Raw genomic sequence first — 20,891 nt, 5'->3', positions numbered from 1 at the left:
CCAAGCTTTGTCACGACCCCCGCCCCGTTCCCGGCGGGCCGCCGCGACGGTCCTAGGGTGCGGGTAGGCATAAGGCCACCAGCCACCACGTAGAACCCTACTACCTATCAATCATCAATAAATTCTGAAAATTTTGGCATGATGCATGCACAAAATGATCACCTTTCCTATGGTGACCTGTTAGGATTATCTCATTACATACAACAACACTACATGTCAGAGCAGCAATCACATAATCTGTCACATAACGAACCTGGACAATATATATCAATACATCATCACAGGCATATAACTCAATTGTATAAAAATCTGGTTCTCATTCCATCCATGGTCAAACCCATATCCACAACAGGATCTATGACTGTAACTATACACTAAATACAACAGAAGGTTTATAATACACCAAAAGGGAATAAACCTCTATCTACATTATACTATACTACACTATGGAGCGGCACAGCTAGCAGGCAATCTCTAACCCTGCTCTTCTCTATACAATACCTGCCCTGCAATCAAAAACACCAAACTGGGGAGTGAGTATATAAATACTCAGTGAGTGGAGTAGAGAGTACTATGCACATGAGACCAGATATAATCATGGCTCGAGGTGAAATCTCAAGATCAATAACAAGATGAATATGATCTCAACATAGAGAATATGGAGTAAGTCATCAAAATCACCACAATCAATATCAACTCATCTGAAGCATATATGGAATAATCAAGTCAACATATATGCTACTCATGAATATGCTCAACAGGTCATAGTACTGAATCATATAAATTAGGTGTCAATAGGCTGAATCATCAACAAGACAGCTATCGGGAGGTGGGTTTTACGCCCCAGGCGAACCAGCAACAACTCCCTACTGCCATATGCATACATCGAATATGACACCACACCAATATGTAAATCACCACTAGACAGCTGTCGGGAGGTGGGTTTTACGCCCCAGGCGAACCAGCAACAACTCCCTACTGTCACATGCATATGCAGGATAAGACACCATACTAATAATGTAAATGCTAGACAGCTGTCGGGAGGTGGGTTTTACGCCCCAGGCGAACCAGCAACAACTCCCCACTGTCACATTCATATGCAGAATAAGACACCACACTAATCATGTAAATACCGGCCAGTATCCAGAACAGAAATCCATCTCACATCTACATACTAAACGGCACCTCGCGGGAATTCTACATCTGCGGAAAGCCATACTGCACCTCGCGGGGTCTTACTATGCCCGGCGGCAAGCAGAATATAAGTCGTAGGACCGGCCGATCCTACGCCTAGGGCCGTGTCCCCCCTAGGAAGGGACTGGGCTCCGCCCACCCAGAAGGCTACTATGTGCACAAAGGCCGATGTTCAACCCCATCGACTATAGGTGTCATGTAGATACTGCCAAACCATGCATAAATGCCATAATGCACCCTCCCAATACTCTACTAAAAAGGAGCATAATCAAGACTACCACTCACTCGATCATGACCCAATCATAAACTAACATCAGGGTTAGGAGTGAGGGTCAAGAAAGTGCAACACAACTCAATATACCACTAAAAAGGCTCTACAAATCTTTGAAATAGAGGAAATAAAATCAATTTACAAAAGAAATCATTTCACAATTCGGAATCAATTTGATTACTCATCAACCCCTCATAATTCCTCTCAATGTTCCCTCAAATGCATGTACAGAATAATCAAGCATGGAGAATCAAGATTATAGAGAAATCTACTACAACAATTAATCAATAAGCTCAGATGGAATCAAGTCACACTTGGCAACATTCATGAAAATGAATAAGGAATGTGCTCATGGTGCAAAGTACAAACTCCCACTCACCTGTCAATCTGGCACAGCCCTGATACGCCTCCAAAAATCTACAGCTGGCAGTGGGAAACTTCTTCCTCTTGTTCCCTAGCTTCTTGCCCAACTGATACATGCATTTACAATATATTTAGTTTTGTATCAAGGGCTATAATCTACGTGCCAATTATAATATAGGGAACTTTAATTGATTCAACTCCCCTGTTTCCTAAATCTTTTCTTTTCTTTTTTCTTTTTCTTTTTAATTAATTAACTCACCATTTATGTGTATTAGGGACTCTCTTGCATGAGTACAAGGTCTCCTTAGCTTAATCTAGGCTTAATACCCTATTATGGCATGAAATCCCCTATTTTCCCACTCGGATAAACAGTAACCCGGACCGACAGCCGGTTACTTCATCCTAGGTTTGATCCACTTTCCAAAGTCCAAATTTGATGAAATTTTTACCTAACATTCTACACTCATAGGGGGTTCCAAAGAGGTAATATGCATTGCTATCGGAGGTCGTTTGACCCCCTAAATAATTCGCCGAAGTTGGGACTTCGTCACAGTTTTTCCGTAGTGCCGGAAAAATTTGTCAAAATCCGATTCTTCCTCTTTTAACCGCCTCTACAACCCATATCCGACCCCTCTAGACTATATCCACCCTTTGTATAGCCTAATGTCATCAAAAGACTAGATAGGGACGGATATTTACCTTTTTCTTTTTGGAAATCGAGGTCCTTGCGTAGAGGGGAAGGAGATCTACGTTTTTCCCTTCAGCTGGCAGCGCAACCGGGATCTCCTTCCTTTTCTTTTTCTTCTTCTTCTTCCTCTTCCTTTCTTCCTTTCCTTTCCTCTCCTTCTTTTTCTTCCTCTCTGTTGCCGTCTGAGAACCCCCTCCCTCTTTCTTTCTCTGCTTCATTCCGTGAGCCAGCTCAAACCCTCCAATTAAGTCACATCAAAACACTATTTACCCTTTGTTTAATATTATTAAATTTCCATTTTGCCCCTAACACTTCAACATATCTACTGTTATGCCATTAACTTTTGATTCCTTTCCAATTTTACCCATACCACTTCAACGCATCTACAACTATGCCATTATCTTTTGATTCCTTCCAATTTTACTCCTTATATCAATTTTAAAGGACTCTTCTATCCCTTTTGATAAAAAAAAAATTTTTTTTTTTTTGGGGGTTATTACAAGTTTACCGCCGCCACGTGGAAAGTTCGCGAGCTGGACCAGTCAATAGCCATGTCGGCTCTAAAGACTGGGGTTCGCTCTTATCGATTCCTCTTCTCTATCGAGAAGAGCTTCCCCGCCGACTTCACCGAGATGCTGGCCCGAGCTCGGAAGTATGCAAAGGCCGAGGAGGCAATCGCCTCCAGGCGGGGTGCGGTCGAGCCCGCCTCAAGGAAGCAGAAGAAACGCCGCGAGGAGCGCGGCCGACAAAGAAGCCGATCCCCCCGAGAGAAGAACCTCCTCTGACTGAGGAGCCCGCCTCGGCAGCGGGGACAACCGCAACGGAGGACCCCACCTCGACCAAGGTCCCCACCACGGCCTCGGACGTACCCAGGGAGGTACGAGAATTACACACCTGTCAATGCTCCCTGGGCCGAGATTTTGATGGAAATCGAAGGTCGGGATTTTTTCCGACCTCCGCCTCCTATGCGGGATACAGGAGTTCCCCGCAATCCCAGGAAGTACTGCCGCTTCCACCGAGATCGCGGGCACGACACGGAGGATTGCTTTTAGCTCCAAGACGAGATAGAGGCGCTTATCCGCCGTGGAGTACTCAATCGGTTCGTAAGGAACCGACGTGAGGAAAGGAGGCCAGCGGAAAATGCCACACCGCCCGAAAATCCGGACGACAACAGGCCTATCGCCGGCACCATCAATGTAATTGGAGGAGCCTCGGCAGGAAGGTCAGCCCAAGGAGTCTCCCCGAAGCGCCCGCGTACTGCTGAAGTCATTTCGTTCTCGGACGAGGACTTGGAAGGGGTTGAAACCCCCCACGATGACGCTGTGGTCATCTCCATGATTGTAAATAAGTTTGATGTAAAACGTGTCCTAGTTGACAATGGAAGTTCAGCCAATATTTTGTACTACCACGCCTACCAAAAAATGGGGTTGCCAAAAGGACATCTCCGGAAAATTGGTACCCCACTAGTCGGGTTCACCAGAGACTCGGTCCCAGTCGAGGGTGAGGTCAGCTTCCTTGTCACGGTCGGCCTCGCTCCCCAGGAAAGCACTGTGAGGACGGACTTCCTTGTGGTCCGTCTATCCTCAGCCTACAACGCCATCCTTGGGCGACCGGGGCTAAATGCCCTCCGAGCCGTGGTCTCAACCCGCCACCTACTCATGCGATTCCCCACCGGCCAAGGAGTAGGCGAGGTCCGCGGGGATCAGCTGGTCGCCAAGCAGTGCTACATGGCGGCTCACAGAGTGAAGCAACCAACCGAGGCGCCGACTCAGGCAACGGGCCCCTCGCTACCCATAGAAACTCGGACGCAAGGGACGACCTCTGGAAGAAGCAAGTAGTAGAGCCCGGTGAGCTCCTCGTTCAAGTTCCTCTACGAAAAAATTTTCTCGAGCTAACTGTGCAGGTCGGCTCCGGCCTTGGCGTCCGCGAGAGGGATCACCTCATCAGCTTCCTGCGGGATAATGCTGATGTCTTCGCCTGGTCACCCGCCGACGTACCAGGAATTGACCCTGAGGTCATGGTCCATCGACTACTTCACCAAATGGGTTGAAGCTGAACCTGTAGCCCGGATCACCGAGCAAAAGATGCGGGACTTCGTGTGGAAGTCCATAATCTGCAGATTCGGACTCCCCCGAATCCTTATATCTGACAATGGACAACAATTCGACAACGTCCACTTCAGAGAATTTTGCTCCGAGCTCGGCATCGATCACCGCTTCACCTCGGTCGCCCATCCCCAGACAAACGGAGAAACGGAGGTAACTAACCGTACCATTTTGCAGGGACTCAAGGCTAGGCTTGATCGATCCAAAGGACAGTGGGTCGAGGACTTGTACAACGTCCTCTGGGCATACCGGACTACGTTCCGATTGCCCACAGGAGAGACCCCCTTCAACCTATCATATGGCACTTGTCATCCCGCTGGAAATCGGCCTCCCTTCTTTAAGGGTGGAGCACTACGACCCCGACTCCAACTCTTCCCGACTCAGGGATAATCTGGATCTCGTTGAAGAGACACGAGAGGTCGCCCGGGTCCGTATGGCAAGATACCAACAGAAAACGGCCCAATACTACAACTCCAGAGCTAAGCCCAAGCTCTTCAAAGTAGGGGACCTCGTCCTCAGGAGAGCCGAGGCTTCTCAGCCAACTGAGCAGGGAAAGCTCGCCCCAAATTGGGAAGGGCCATATCAAATCGCCCGAGTACAACGACCCGGAGCATACAAGTTGAAATCCCTCGAAGGGACTCCAATTCCGCGAAGCTGGAACTCCGAGAATCTACGAATGTACTACCAATGAAACTCCTAGGGGTTCAAGACAATCAGGAACACGGACTCAGTCTCCTTTTTACAAATGATTCGTCCATTCCAATAATTATGATTATTTCTTCTAACGTCGGGTCGTTTGTGATCCTCAGATTCTCCGATTAAGATCGGGATGCCTCGAGGCCCGACCATAGAGTCCCAAACTCCTACGACCTCGGGAAGTATCGCAGGACGATAAAGTATCGACTTGACGCAAGATTCCCCTCTAAGGTCGGGATGCCCCGAGGGTCGACCGTAGAGTCCCAAACTCCCTCGACTTCGGGAAGCGTCGCAGGTCGATAGAGCGTTCCCAGACCCATCGACCTGACGTACGATTCCTCGACTAAGGTCGGGATGCCCCGAGGGTCGACCGTAGAGTCCCAAACTCCCTCGACCTCGGGAAGCGTCGCAGGTCGATAGAGCGTTCCCAGACCCATCGACCTGACGTACGGTTCCTCGACTAAGGTCTGGATGCCCCGAGGGTCGACCGTAGAGTCCCAAACTCCCTCGACCTCGGGAAGCGTCGCAGGTCGATAGAGCGTTCCCAGACCCATCGACCTGACGTACGATTCCTCGACTAAGGTCGGGATGCCCCGAGGGTCGACCGTAGAGTCCCAAACTCCCTCGACCTCGGGAAGCATCGCAGGTCGATAGAGCGTTTCCAGACCCATCGACCTGACGTACGGTTCCTCGACTAAGGTCGGAATGCCCCGAGGGTCGACCGTAGAGTCCCAAACTCCCTCGACCTCGAGAAGCGTCGCAGGTCGATAGAGCGTTCCCAGACCCATCGACCTGAAGTACGATTCCTCGACCAAGGTCGGGATGCCCCAAGGGTCGACCGTAGAGTCCCAAACTCCCTCGACCTCGGGAAGAATCGCAGATTAATGGAGCATTCCCAAACCCCTTCAACCTCGACGGGCGCCATCAGGCCCATGAAAAGCCCAAGTTCTCCAAAAGTCAAAGAATTACTCCGAAAGTCGGCAAGAAAATAAGGCCGCCCACTCCGCTACGAGGAGCGCAATTTTGGAAATACAAAAGGTACACCCTACTTGATGTTTGCCTTGTTATATTTATCTACATATTGCCAGCCACATCCCGATTAAAATCGGGACCTTATTCTGGCCAAGGTCGCATTGCTCCTGCGAGTCGGTTTAGTCTACTGACCTCATGCATGCTCCGTCTACCGATAACCTCCTCGACAACTTATGTGAACCCACAGGCACCAGGGCCCAATTCGGCCCTCATACGCAGAAACCCCAATGTCGACCTATGAAGATGACCTCGACCGCGGGCATACTGATCGAGCTCGAGAAGGTCGAGGTATCCTCTACAGATTCCGGTCCCGCTCGCTGAAGCCTCGGCGGGGTCCGAGGGCGATAGCTAACCTTTTTATTGACCTACGGTCCGAGAGCCGAGCCCGAAAGCTCGGCTAGGCCCCCTGATAGCGACCTATGCGAGTCTGACAAGGCCCCTCTCGGGGTCCGGGGCCCGAGCTTGGTGCCTCAAGAATCCGAAAACCAAACCCGGCAACCTTTGCGAGCTCTAAATCCGGGCTCCAAAACTTGTCGGACGCTCAAATCCGAGCTCCAAGACTTGGTGAAATTTGTTGGAAAACAAGTTAAGGGAAAGAAAAGCAAAATACAGCTGAGAAACGTGTATTCATTGATGAGCCGCCCAAAGGCTAGGATACAAAGTCGAGGATCGGTAAAATAATAAGTTGAAGTACCGGCCTCGCTCACAACTGAAGAAAGTAAAAGAAAAGAATAGGCACAGAATCGCGAAAGGAAATCTTTTCATTAATAAAGCGCCGGAAGGCTAAGTACAAAATTAGAGGTCGGCCGATCAACAATTTTGAAGGCCGACCTCATTTACAGTAAAGGGAAGAAAAAAGTCTACGTCCTAAGAGGCGGCAGCAGCGTCGGCGTCGCCCTCGGGGTCATCTATGGCGATGACCTGGGGGCCTTCGGCGGACACGGGCTTGGGGTCTGCGGCGGGGACCTCGGCGGGCACCTCAGGAGCGTCCTCGGTAATTCTGCGAGGGGGAGCCTCCGTCACCGCCAGCGCGGCTGTGTCCGCCTCAACCTCGGTAGACTCCTCCTCGGGAGCGAGGGCATCAGGAACGTCGTCGTCGGAGTCCCAGCCCAACCTCATCCTCGGACGAATCGTGGAGAGATCGAGCTGGGGGCAGAACCGAGCCATCTGCCTCCGGAAGTTCTCGAAGCCGCGGAGGAACCCATCCACGGTTTCCTCCTCTAGCATGTCGCGGAATTCGTCCGAGTCCTTGAAGAAGTCCACGGCATGCTCGGCTCGCTCGAGCGCCCTCCTCTCTCGGGCCTCAAGCTGCTCGACCTTCAGGCGCAAGACCCCGCCCTCGTATTTGAGGCCTGCAACCTCGGACTGAGCCTCCGCCAGACGCGCCTCTAAAGCGCGCAGGGCCGACTTGGCGAGAGAATGAGCGGCCCTTTCCTCCTCGAGCTCTTCGACGACAGCCAGCCGCCCAGCCTCCGTCGCTTCCCTCCGCGCTTCGGCCTCGGCCAGCGCGGCCTCTAGCTCGGCGACCCTCTTCTTGGCCGGCTCCAACTGCCGGCTGAGTCGCCGAGTCTCCTCCTGACACCCTTGGGCAATAAACACCAGGGCGTCGACTTCATGAATATGCTGCAAGAGGAAAAAGAGGAAGCGATTATAAGTAAAAAACAGGCAATATGTATATACGCTAGTAGCCAAAGGAAAATTGAGATAATGGCTCACCCGAACAGTATTGCGGTAAGTACTGTCGACGATCTCTTCCAGCGACGAGCTTCGGAACTCGCTCGGTCCGCTGGAAGCATGGCATGCCGAAACACCGCGCGCGCGACGTCGGCATCGTGGAAGGCCGAGCTCCCCTCGAGGAGCGGGGACCCTGGCTCGGCTGTCTCCCCCCTTTGGCCCCTTGAGGAGCTCGGCTCATCCGAGCTGGGGACCTCGGGGCCCCTGCTCGGCTCGGGCCCCGAACGCTGCAGTCGGATCACTGTCGGCCCTCCCCGTTGGGCGACAGGAGCCAGACAAGATGGTGCCGCCGAGCCCGCATCGCCGGCAGCTGATGCTCGCCCTCGAACGGTTCCAGAGACCCCCGCCTCTGGGCCTCCCGTCGCGGCCGAGGTAGAAGTGGCGGCCGACCTGGACTTCTTCCGAGGCTGGGGAATACCCCCCCCGGCCTCGGCCTCCCGCCTCTTCAGTCGAGAGAAGAGGGACGTGCTGCTGGTCGGCATATGGGGGATGTCTGAAACCAAAAATTTTCTTAAGTGTCAGACCAATGTTAGTAAAAAGAGAAAACAGATAAAAACAAAGCGATGCGACTACTCTTACCCTCGGGGCGCGCCGAACTAAAGCCCACGCTCGCCAAGGCCTCCTCCCGTAGGAGCTCGATTAGGTTGAACCCCTTCCCGAGGGCCCGTAGGGAGTCCAAGACCCTCAGCTCCCTCCCCGAGGGCTCGGAGAGCCTGTTGAGAGCTTTCAACCGAGGGTGCCCCCACCTCGGGTTGAACCCCCACGGCGCCTCGGACGCAAGAAAGAAAAATTTTATCTTTCAATCATGAATAGAGGAAGGGGCACCCTGAAAGAGTGGCATACCACCCCGAAAGGCGAAGTATAGCCACCCCGCATCCGCCGGATTTTTCTTTAATAAAAAACAACGGCGGAAAATACTCACCGAGATCGGGATCCCGTGTGCAAGACACAAGGACAAGAACCCGATTATAGTCCTCCACGAGTTCGGAGCAAGCTGTGCTGGAACGAGTTGATACTCTACCAGCAAGTTATTCACGAACTCGTGAACAGGGAACCGCAGACCGGCCCAGAGCGTTTCGCGATGGATCGCGATCCGACCTTGGGGCAGCCGCGTCACCCTATCCTCCGGCCCCGCGGTTTCGAGACGAAACCTGGGCTGGAAGAAGAACCGGGAGCGGATTAATTCCAACTCCTCCCCCGACAAACTCGACCCTACTTCCTCTGGACCGAGACCCATTTTTACAGAGAAATGAAATAAACTAAAGGTAAAGGGAGTAAAGAGGAGGAGGAAGGGGAACCCTATCTAATTAAGGCTGCAAATGGGTCGGGTCGACCCGTGACCCGACCCGACCCGACCCGCGTAGACCCGACCCGACCCGAATTTTAGGACCCGCGGGTCCGGGTCGGGTCCTAAAATTGGACCCGAATCATTTTCCGGGTCGGGTCTGGGTTTACCAAACGGACCCGACCCGACCCGAATGGACCCGGAGAGACAGAGGAAAAGCAAAATGATTTAAAACATACTACATTAATACAATTTTAAAAAAATATTTGATATAAAGTTCGCAGGTGGCACACATACTGAAATGATGATAGGAAGCAACCTTTAACTGAAAAGATTAGTCCAACCTTGCAACTGCAATAATTACGTATGAGCAACAGACATCATTCATAGGGAAAATTTTGTCAATTCTCTAACTCATTATGGAACATGACAACTGGTCATGTGTTTTCATCAATATGTCAAGAAATTAAGCAAGAATAAAATCACATATAGATGGGAAGCATATGGATAAAGGGAATTAATTGAAGTAATTCTTTTTCTGCAAGAAAACTGCTAGAGTTAAATTTGTATGCGTACAACTTTACAATAAGTATCCAGGAACGATATAATCCTGGTATGCGATACATTTGTGGTAGCGCAGAGCACATGGATGAGTATAATTTGATCAAACTGGGGTGACCCAGACTGAAAATTAAATTGTCAGAAAGAAGAGAAGAAACACTGAAACAGTAGGAGAAAAGCAAACCAAAACTTGAACTGGTTACTTCCTCTTTCTTATGATTTACACTTTCTGTATAATCCTAATCTCTACACTCTAGGTGGATCCCCAAGATAGAACGCTGAAGTGTCCCCACGCTTAATTATGGTATGACCAAATTAGATTTGTCCAAATTTTTTCCCAAAAGCACAAAAAAAATTGGACCCGATCGGACCCGAACCCGACCCGAATCAGACCCGGACCCGACCCGAACCCGACTCGGACCCGACCCGACCCAACCCGATCTTCAACCGGGTCGGGTCCGGGTCCAAAATTGGGACCCGAACAAAAAACCGGGTCGGATCGGGGTCACCTAGGACCCGACCCGACCCGACCCATTTGCACCCCTATATCTAATATAGGGTGGAAACCTACGGAAAAGTCGCCGGAAATCGCTCCGGGCACCGCCTGCAAGATTTGGTCGAAAGGTAGGATGAAGGAGGAAACGGCAAAATGAAAGGCAACCAAATGGAACTCTGAGGGCATATTCATGGGGTTTATATAGACCCCCCTGACGGCCCAGATCGGCGGGTTCGGTTCCCACCCCCCGTCTGGATTGCGCCACGTGTCGCCCTCGGAAGCCGAAGCACCGCATTCACTCCAGATCAATAAGTCGGGTACAAAATTGAAGCGCCGTCCCATCGGATCTCACGGCCTCATCATGGGTCCGCAAAACCGGACCACCTTGAAAGACGAGCGGACGTCACCCCCGCTCCCTCCATTTAATAAGCCTCAGGGACACGTGGAGCGCCGATGTAGCCTCAGCCTCCCCAGATCACTATCCTGCCAATACGAGATCAGAAACATCCGACCTCGGATCACGCCGCGTGTCCGTTTTGAGGCGCGAAGCGGCGTACCTATTTAAAAGGGAGGCCTCGACCACGGGATCGAGGCGCCGCCCCATTGGGCCCAGGGACCCTCATCATGAGTTCGCCGCACAAAGCGATCTCGGAGATCCAAAGGGTGCTGTCCCCGTTGTAGCTGCTTCGGGATGTGCAAGGACGCAGACCCCGGTATAAGTTCGCCATGTAGAGCGACCTCGAAGAGCCAAAAGGCGTAGACTCCGTTTTAAAAGTTTCGAGGTACATAAGGGTGCAAACATGCCCCCCTTCGGCCTCAATAGCCATAATGACAACCTCTACTTCCCACGTCCGAGCTGGCAAGCCGCTCGAACTCGGAAGTCGGGGGTAGTGTTGGGGGAATACAGTTTTCCCCCAGCAATATAGTAACCCCACCTCCAAAAGGCCGCATAGCCACCGAGCTTGGACGACTGAGGTCGGCGTCCGACCTCTGAACGTCCGACCTCAGAACGTCCGACCTCGAAACGTCCGACCTGGAGAATTTCCGACCCCAAAGGTCTGTCCTTGTCGACCACTTACTACGGCCGAACCCCTCCAAAGTCCGGCCGAGGGCCATATCCTGCCACTGCCCCAGCATTTATTGCGCATGACCTCTGCAAACCCCCAGTTTACTCAACAATTAATGCGACTCTCCGGCCTACTCAACTATTAATGCGCACCTCCGGCTTACTCAACAATTAATACGCATGGCTCCTATTATCTACGGACCTACGGCTCTCCATGGCAAATCAGCTCAGCGGAGTCCAATCAACTGTGATAAGCCTCTGATCTCGGCCTCACCTCCGACACCAATGCAATGATTCACCCGATCATTTGTCAGCCTAAGCAACATGCCGAGCCGTACGACGGCCTCGCCCCGTCACATCACAGGTAAACCGATCCCCCTATAAAAGGGAACCCTTGCTTCTCAAAAGGGGGGAGGGACAGAAAAACTCAAAAAATACCGTTCTCCTCTTTCTCCTTTGAACACAGATAGCCCCCTTCTGACTTAAGCATCGGAGGGCCGGCGCCGGAAAACCCGGCCACCGGCTTTTCTGCAGGCACCCCGACGGAGGACGCCGCCCGCCGACGGACCGCCACTCTCCTGTGTCCACCGCCGCTCCCCCTCCTCGACCGACGATCGCCTCCGGGTCCAATTTCCAGCAACACTGAGTTTGTTTCGGTTTGAATTTGAGATTGTTGGCGCGCCAATGTGGTTGATGAACCTGTAGCTTCAATACACCCCCGCAAACTCAACAGGAGGGGCTGAACGTTGAGTTTGGAATTGTGGCGATTTATTTAACATTTGCTTGTATTGCAAAATAATATGGGTAATACATTTCGAAGCCGCATTCTAATATATAAAAGAATACAGGTAAGTTAATTTTTTTATCTTAGTGTTATCTAAGTAATATTTATAAAGAAAAATATGGACTTTTGAGTAGGTTTCGTGGCTCCTAAATTCTAAATGCTCTGGGCGCGCTAGAGAAGGCAAGGCCACGCCCGGCGACCATTCAAAAAAAACCAAAAATAACCAACCTGAGCCATTCGTAAAAACAACCAGAGAAAGGAAGAAGAGAAAAGAAACATTCCCTGCTCCCTTGAATGCTTTTAACGCAATCCCTTCCCAAGCTTCTCCTCCAATGGCCAACTCCTTCATCCCTGAAGCAATCCACCCAACTCCACGCCCAAATGGTCGTCTCCGGAGCCATCTACAATCCTTTGTCACTATCCCATCTCCTCAAATCCATCACAAACTGCTCCGAGGCCGGCTGTCTCTCCTACGCTCTCAACTTGTTCGCTCGAATCCCCAGTCCATCCACCTTTATGTGGAACACCATCATCCGAGCCTGCTCTCGGAACCATTTCCCGAGGGAGTCCATCCATTTTTTCCGACGAATGCGGCACCAGGGAGTGCCTCCTGATTCCTATACTTTCCAATTCTTTTTCAAGTCCTGCGGCCTCTCGTCGTCGTTTCTTGAAGGGCGGATGGCGCATGGAGTGTTCATCAGACTGTTTCCTGAATCCGATTCACTTGTCGCGAATTCTTTGATTCATATGTATCTGGAATTCGGGTGGGTTGATGATGCAGGACGAGCCTTCGGTGGGATTGACAGGAAGGATGTCGTCTCTTGGACCACATTCATTGGTGGGCTTGTGAAATCTAGATCCTTGGATGAGGCCCGGAGGCTGTTCGATCAAATGCCTGAGAGGAACGTGGTTTCGTGGACCAGCATGATAGCAGGGCATTCTCAGGCAGGACGGGCTGAGGAAGCTGTCCAGTTTTTCAAGAGGATGGTGTCGGATAGTATCGTGCCTGATGCTGTCGCAATGATTTCAGTGCTATCGGCTTGTGCACAGCTGCGGGATTTGGAATTGGGCAGATGGGTTCATCAGTTTGTTGAGAAGGAGAGCATTGCTTTTAATAGCAATCTCATCGTTGCTCTGATTGATATGTACTCAAAATGTGGAGATATTTGCTCGGCTTGTCAGGTTTTCAATTCAATAGGTAGGAAGGTTCTACAAGCATGGAATGCCATTATTGATGGGTATTGCAAGATGGGCGAAGTGGACATAGCTCGATCCCTTTTTGATCAGATGGATGCCTGTGATATCATCTCACTTAATTCGATGATCACCGGGTACATCCAGAACAGTAGGCTTAAGGATGCATTGCTCTTGTTTGGAAAGCTACGAACATCTGGCTTGCGACCCGATAAATATACGGTGGTGGGCTTGCTAACAGCTTGTGCAAGCTTAGGTGCACTAGGCCAAGGAAAGCTCTTGCATGCTTATATTGAAGTGGGCTCAGTTGAGTGGGATGTTTACCTTGGGACTGCATTATTGGATATGTATGCGAAATGTGGGAAGTTGGAACAAGCGATGCTAGTCTTTCAGAGGATGGATGAAAGGGATTTGCAGACTTGGACCGCAATCATTTCAGGCCTCGCAATGAATGGAATGGGGGAGCTTGCACTCGAGCATTTCTCTTTGATGAAGAAAGAGGGGATTAGACCCAACGCAGTTGCCTACGTTGGTGTTTTGACCGCATGTAGTCATTCAGGTCTTATGGCAGAGGGTCGTAAGTATTTTGAAGAGATGAAGGCTTTGTACAACATAGAGCCAGAGATTGAGCACTATGGTTGCATGGTAGATTTGCTCGGTCGTGCTGATCATTTGAAAGAGGCAGTAGAGCTTATCCAAAGCATGCCAGTGGAGCCAAATGCTGTTATATGGGGCTCCATCTTAAGTGCCTGCAGAGTATATAAGGACTTAGATTTAGCTGAAAAGGCAGCGAAGCATCTTCTTGAGTTAGAGCCTCATGAGGATGCTGTGTACGTTCAATTATACAACATATATGTGGATTCAAAAAGGTGGGCAGATGCTTCCAAGATCAGGAGCTTAATGGAAACGAAGGGGGTTAGAAAGACGGCAGGTTATAGCTCAATCACAGTTGGTGGGCAGGTGCACAGGTTCATTGCTGGTGATCAATCTCACCCAGAAATAATGGAAATCCTAGTGATGATGAGTGAGATGGCCAAGAAACTGAAGCTTGCAGGCTATATGCCTATCACATCACAAATAGCTGTAGATGTGGATGAGGAGGAAAAGGAATTGGCATTATTTGCTCACAGCGAGAAGATGGCAATTGCTTTTGGCTTACTGAGATTAGGAGTTAATATGCCAATTCATGTCATCAAGAACCTGCGGATCTGTGAGGATTGCCACTTGGCAATCAAGTTGATCTCCAAGATCTGGAGTCGGGATATTGTGGTTAGAGACCGCAGTCGTTTCCACCATTTTCGAGACGGGCAGTGTTCTTGCAGTGACTTTTGGTGAAGATATCTACTAAATGATGAATCATTGGCTTCATACCTGTCAATTTGTATGAAGCCTTCTCCTCCTTCCGAACGTATGCTATACTGGCCCCACTGACTTGATCATTTCCAAACCAAATAGAATGAGATCCGGAAACAACAAAAGTGTTGTGATAAAAGCCTTGTGGCATCAGATTAGGATACAAAATTCTCACAAAGTCTATGCTAAATCAGATGTCCAGAATTCTTCAGAGAGCAAATGGGCCGAAGCAGTCAGACTTCTGAGAGTATGATAGAAACCAGAATACAATTTTAGTGGAATAAAGGATAATTGCATTGTATCGGAAGTCTTTACAAGGCATCAGCTAACAATATTAACTAGGATTTCATCAGAACACTTTGCTTCAGTGATTGTTCATTTGTTTTGGAGCTTGTGTTGTACTCGCAAATGAGACACCTTCACCTTCACTCAAATCAGCAGATTTGGTGTCTGACGAGATGATCTGCTCAGGCCATTCATTCCTCTTTGGTGAAGACATCCAAGAACCTCTAGGATTCGACAACCTACGCGTGCTGGAGATTCTTCTCACAAATTGCTAGTGAGCCTTGTTCCTTTACCAAGTGTGTGGTGAGATGCATAATGCCCAAAGAATTAGTGACGATCTTATACATTATATATGAAGAGAACTCTGGTAAGTCCATGGTTAATCTTTGATGTCGTCACACAAGAGAAAGAAACAGAAGTCGCTTATTATTCTTATAAGAGTCAGCAATCAGAAAAGAAAATAGTGACACTGAATACAGAATGAATCTCTTCTAAACATGATACATCATGTGATCTTTTCTTCTCAAAAACTTTTGGAAGGCTCGAATTTGAATTTTAATCCAGAAGAAGAATTTGAATGGTCCCTTGGTCAGCTCATACAGCTTGTTCGCACAGCTTCATGGATCAAAAGACAACCAAGGACTATTGGTTGTCATGGGACGGCTGCTGTGGTGCAGTCGAGATGCTTGCATCCTTCAAAACAAGCAATCTACCACTGAACAACTACTGCAGAAAAGCACAGCGCTGGCATTGCAGTTTATTGGTTCCAAGCCTCCCAAGTGCAGTCAGGAGATCCAGACACGATTATATCTTGGATTAATGGCTTGTCTTCAAACTTCCTTAAGCATAACCTTTCATTCAAAGATACTTGGCACATGAAGAGAGCTGCGACTACTTTCATGGGGGATGTAGTTCATTTACTGAGCAGCACATGCTTCCTCCTGTTCTCTCTTTGGGTGTTCCCATCAAAAAAAAAAAAAAAAAACCTTCTGTTGTCTCTTATTTGATTGCTGCTGTTGCTTGTTCCTTATCCTCTTTCTGTTTGTCACTCGGAAACTTCCATTGTGCCATTCTACATTTACAGTATTTATTGGAATGAGCAAATAAGATAATATATCAGCAAGCTACATCATGCATTATATGGCTTGTTTCCAATAATATGAAGGAGAAAATTGAAATTATGGATTTTTCTGAATGGGCTGAGTGTTGTAGACAGAGTAGCACGGAGCTAGCATCCGTAGTTTCATTGAACCTTCCTCGATGATCAGAGTGCTGTAAGCCCACCTGGATTGATCTGGAGTCATAAACTTTGCAGAGTAGCTATGGATGCTGTTACTTAGTCGCACTTGAGTTGGATGAACCTGGTTTTAGAACAATCCATGGATATGAATATGTTGACATGACCAACTTTAACCAAGTTGTCTAAAGCTTGCTTGGGAACTTTTCTAGGTTGCTCATCCAGATCCCTGTTTGGCATTTCTCTTAAAAAATTGATTTGCATTTCAGATGAATGCTACTGTAGAACAATCTCAATATCCATCTAAAACGCAATCATCTCTTATGTTTACCACCAAATTCACCAGCAAATGCAGCGCTATATGATTACCACCAAATGCACAAGCAAATGGAGTAGCTTATTAGTGCAGTATTTTACACATCCAAATTAAGCCAGAAAAATATAGACTGAGCCTTGTTTTCTAAATTTGAAGAACTTTCTACGGATAAAGATCTGTGTTAGCCAAATTGTGCCCCACAAACTCAGCATTCCGGTATGTCATGGTTCCTTTGTAGTTTGTCTGTGAGTGCTTCACCATAACAGGTCTAGGCTCTTCTATTTTCAACTAGGAAAGGATTTCTTGTGTGCATTGCTACTAATTCTTGTTGTCTGTTTGAAGCAGATGTGCCTGTACCTTGTTTGAAAAATAGTTCTCGAGCCTTTGTGGGCAAAAAGAAAGATAAAAACCAAATTAGAATTCTGTTGTGAATGAAGTACAACATCGTGCAACGATTGACAAGTTTCAATAATGAAAATGAAGGATTTTGACATAATCTGTGCACCTTGTTGCGCATTTATATTAGATAGTTTCAGGGGAGTTGTAGGTCCAAGAATTTGCAAGCTCTCTCTTAACATCAGCAACAAACATCTTGAAAGTAACATAATACTGTTCTGACTCTAGTCTCTTTGACATAGTCCTCAAATCTGCAAGACAAGATGTACATCAAAATCAGATCTATTAATTAAATAAAAAACTCTAACGAAGCTCTACCTACACCGTTTTCTACTGATTTTTCTAGTTTTGATGTTAGAAGGAAATGAATGTGGAAACTTCATGGTATACAAACACTCAAACAATAAACCACATGCTAGCAAATAATAATTGGTCTACCACCATGAAGGGTGTAAACCACTATTTAACACTCAAGTTATTCTTGAATCTTACTACATATAAAAGTCTATGGTCTAACAAATGTCAAAATTCCATCCATATCCTTTTCTTGCTGTTCTTTGGCCTATATATATGACTGTTGTTTACTAAAGTTTTGCAAAAAGTTCCAATTTACCTCTTTTACTCCTCTTTGAGAGTCACACGATCCTTTTTCTTATTTTATTCCTTTCTTTCTCTCTTCTTTTCTTTTCTTCTCCCTTATCTCTATTTTTATTTAACTCCTCCCTTTCCCCAAGGCTTCAACAACATTATCCATTAAAATAGACCTTATTGAAATAGCTATTGCATGTCCGATAAAAATGGTCGTTGTTTGTCCCAACTATGCAATTTAAAACTACTTATCATTAAACTAATGATCACAATAGCATTATATTACAATATTATATTATTATGCTATACTATACAATAATATATTAGACTATATTTATAAAAATATTATATTATGTTATAATCTTATATCACATTATACAAAATTATAATAATATTATACAATATAATAATATGTAATATTACATTATATTGTACTATACTATAAACCACTATGCAAATATCTTTTATTGTCATTTTGTTACCAAACAGATATTAAAATTCTACAGCACTTTAAAAATATAGTTACCAAATAGCATAGATTTTCATAAAAACTCTACTAGCAAAAGCTTTACTTCCTACAAGCTCTACTTTCAAAAACTTTACTACCAACGGCAATCCCAAATAGGCCTAAGTCCACATACCAATAAACCAATACAAATACTATTCCGTTTCGTTAGCACAACATATACTCGAATCCCAAATAGGGCCTAAGTTTATGCTACTTCCACTAGGGGTGTGCGTTTCTAAGAATAAGTTAACACCCATTAGGGGCAAGTAACTATATATTTATGCTGTATATGCATTTGTATATCTGTATGTATAAATCTGTGCATGTGTATGTATGGCAAGTGTTCTTTAACCTTTTGTTTGGTATGTTTGCAAAATCGATGATGCTCATCCATATTGCCTGAATTAATTAGTGAAAGAAAAGAATACAAACAACAATGGAACAAGAATTAGATTTTTCTAAAAAGGGTAAAAACCTAAAGATAAAATAGTAATAGGGCATGAATGCCATATTCAAATTCTTAATAAATCATGTATAGAGACACAATTCTTATTGATCTCCACCAAATAAAAGACACAGGCTTATGGAAATGAATAAACAGAACTTCAGGTGATCAGCCATTCTTAAACTCAAGTAAAGCAAGCAATATATTAGTTATTACTCTACAAAGTTATCCCTGAAAAAATTTCTATCTGTTTACCTATCCATCACAAGATGGACAATGTATTCCTTAGGCATGTTAGGAAGTTGTCTTGCAAATATTTTCTGCAATCCTATCAACCTGAAGTAAGGAATGAAAGGGAAAACCAGATAATAACTTCTAGATCTACATGTAGATTGTAAGAACTTAATGCCATTAAAGTTAACATTGGGATAAAAATAATGTGTTACATACTATGCAGGTAATTATCCAGAAGGAAAATAGAAGATGAAAGCAAACACATACCAGATCATGTGTTCTTCGATCCTGTCATTTGCATAACACAAGAATTTGAGTCTTCCAGCATCTTCCTATAAAGAAAACTGGATGGTTGGCTCTATATAAAATTAAATGGGAATAATAAGTAATAAAACAAGTTTGATAACTCCAATTTTACCAAATGTCTCCAAGTTGACATGCATATAATTTGGGTTATCACTTATGGGTGATTTGTTATAATCACTCATGAACTGTTTGGACATCAGAGTTAATTAATGGATTTGTGCAACATTAAACATGTAACATCTCAGTTATAAATATAATTGAAAGATGAGACACAGTAGATCCAAGAAAAGCATACAAAAATTTGGGGATCTATTGCACCTGTTTTGTAGTGTTGGCAATGGATGAGGCTGGTCAGGTTAGAGAAGGGCCAAACTAGGATCATGTCAAATATCTCTCAACCCATACCAAACTCATCTTTGATTAGGTTGAGAAAAGTAAAACCATGACCGAACCATGTATTTTATATGGACAACCATAACTTAACTATGTATTTTTTATGAATCTGCACACAAACACTAACATAAGTTAAACTTCTCTTGTCAGCATTAAAACATAAATATGAAATAATTAAAACAAGAGGGAATCTAGGGTTGGGCATTGAAATAAAAAGAGAGGAGAGGAAAATAAAGTGGAGAGTAAAATATGATAGATCCTGAAGCATTGTCTGTTCCATGTTCCAATATTTTGGTTCTCTCTCAACCCTTAACCAGGTAACAATCTGGTACAGCAAAGGCCCACCAAAAGGGCTACTATGGCCGTAATTTTGAGCTTTGAGTCGTATTTTGGTTCATATTTCGTTATGTTATTTTCATATTGCAACAGAATCATATCCTTTTTCCAGGTTTTTAAGACTTGCATTGAGATGTAATGGACTCTGAAATAACTAAGAATTGGGGTCCAGAAGGAAGCTTAGCTTTCTTTCAGGAGTCCAGACTCGAAGGGGGCGTTTGGTGACCCAAATGGAATAACTATGGCGATCTAAGATCACTGGTGATCCTCATCCTGAGGTAATCTAATCCCAATGATCTAAGGTCGCTACGTTTGATATGCTATGTTTCAGTGATTAAAGATCCCCGGTATTCACAAGTAACCTATTTAGTATGCCATGGGAATCCAAGATCACAAATCATGTACTACAAAGAATACCCTTGATATATTCCACAACTCATATTTATAGCGTCCTGATTTTTATTGCAAAATTTGGCCTAAGTCCGAGCATGTGTTTGGTGTTCTGGTCTTAAGACATGACAAAGAACACATGCATAACTAAGCTCAACTACAACAAGAAATTGATCCTATCAGACATAACCTAAGTATAATCAAATTGTTGTTGAGCAATTGATCATATGAAGATGGCAATAAAATCCAATAAACAAACCATGCCAAGCTGCTTGATAGCTATGTTTACTAGCACATGGATTATGATATTAAATTAACATTTATCAAATACCACCTTAGAAGCATATAAGAAATACCATTTATGCCAGGAGGATTTTATGTATTCTCAATTCTCATAAATTAAGAATGTATGAAAATATGTTGATTCTTGTTCAGAGTTGTCACAAGAAATTGGTTTGTATTTGGTCCTGTCACAAAATTGTGTAAAATTAGATACCGTAACAAAGAACACAAACCAAGGATGCTGATTCCTGTTCAGAGTTGTTTGACAACCTCATTTAATAAATCCTATCATATATGTTATCTTTGGATAATATAATGTAATCTAATGAGATGAGAAGCTGGGGGCATCCCAA

The 20,891-nt window shown here is 46.1% G+C and overlaps 1 protein-coding gene across 1 annotated transcript; it reads left to right on the top strand.

Annotated features, from left to right (window-relative positions):
* The first annotated feature begins 12,427 nt into the window (after positions 1–12,427).
* On the top strand, positions 12,428–16,234 carry LOC103718028 (pentatricopeptide repeat-containing protein At3g62890-like). The gene has a single exon (XM_008806661.4). It carries the CDS (start codon positions 12,570–12,572, stop codon positions 14,802–14,804), a length of 2,235 nt encoding a protein of 744 aa, XP_008804883.2. The 5' UTR covers positions 12,428–12,569; the 3' UTR covers positions 14,805–16,234.
* Positions 16,235–20,891: the final 4,657 nt, after the last annotated feature.

Source organism: Phoenix dactylifera, chromosome 8 (assembly GCF_009389715.1).
Source record: "Phoenix dactylifera cultivar Barhee BC4 chromosome 8, palm_55x_up_171113_PBpolish2nd_filt_p, whole genome shotgun sequence".
Taxonomy (NCBI): domain Eukaryota; kingdom Viridiplantae; phylum Streptophyta; class Magnoliopsida; order Arecales; family Arecaceae; genus Phoenix; species Phoenix dactylifera.
Note: the sequence above shows the minus strand (reverse complement) of the source record. Positions and strands in the feature narration are given on the sequence as shown.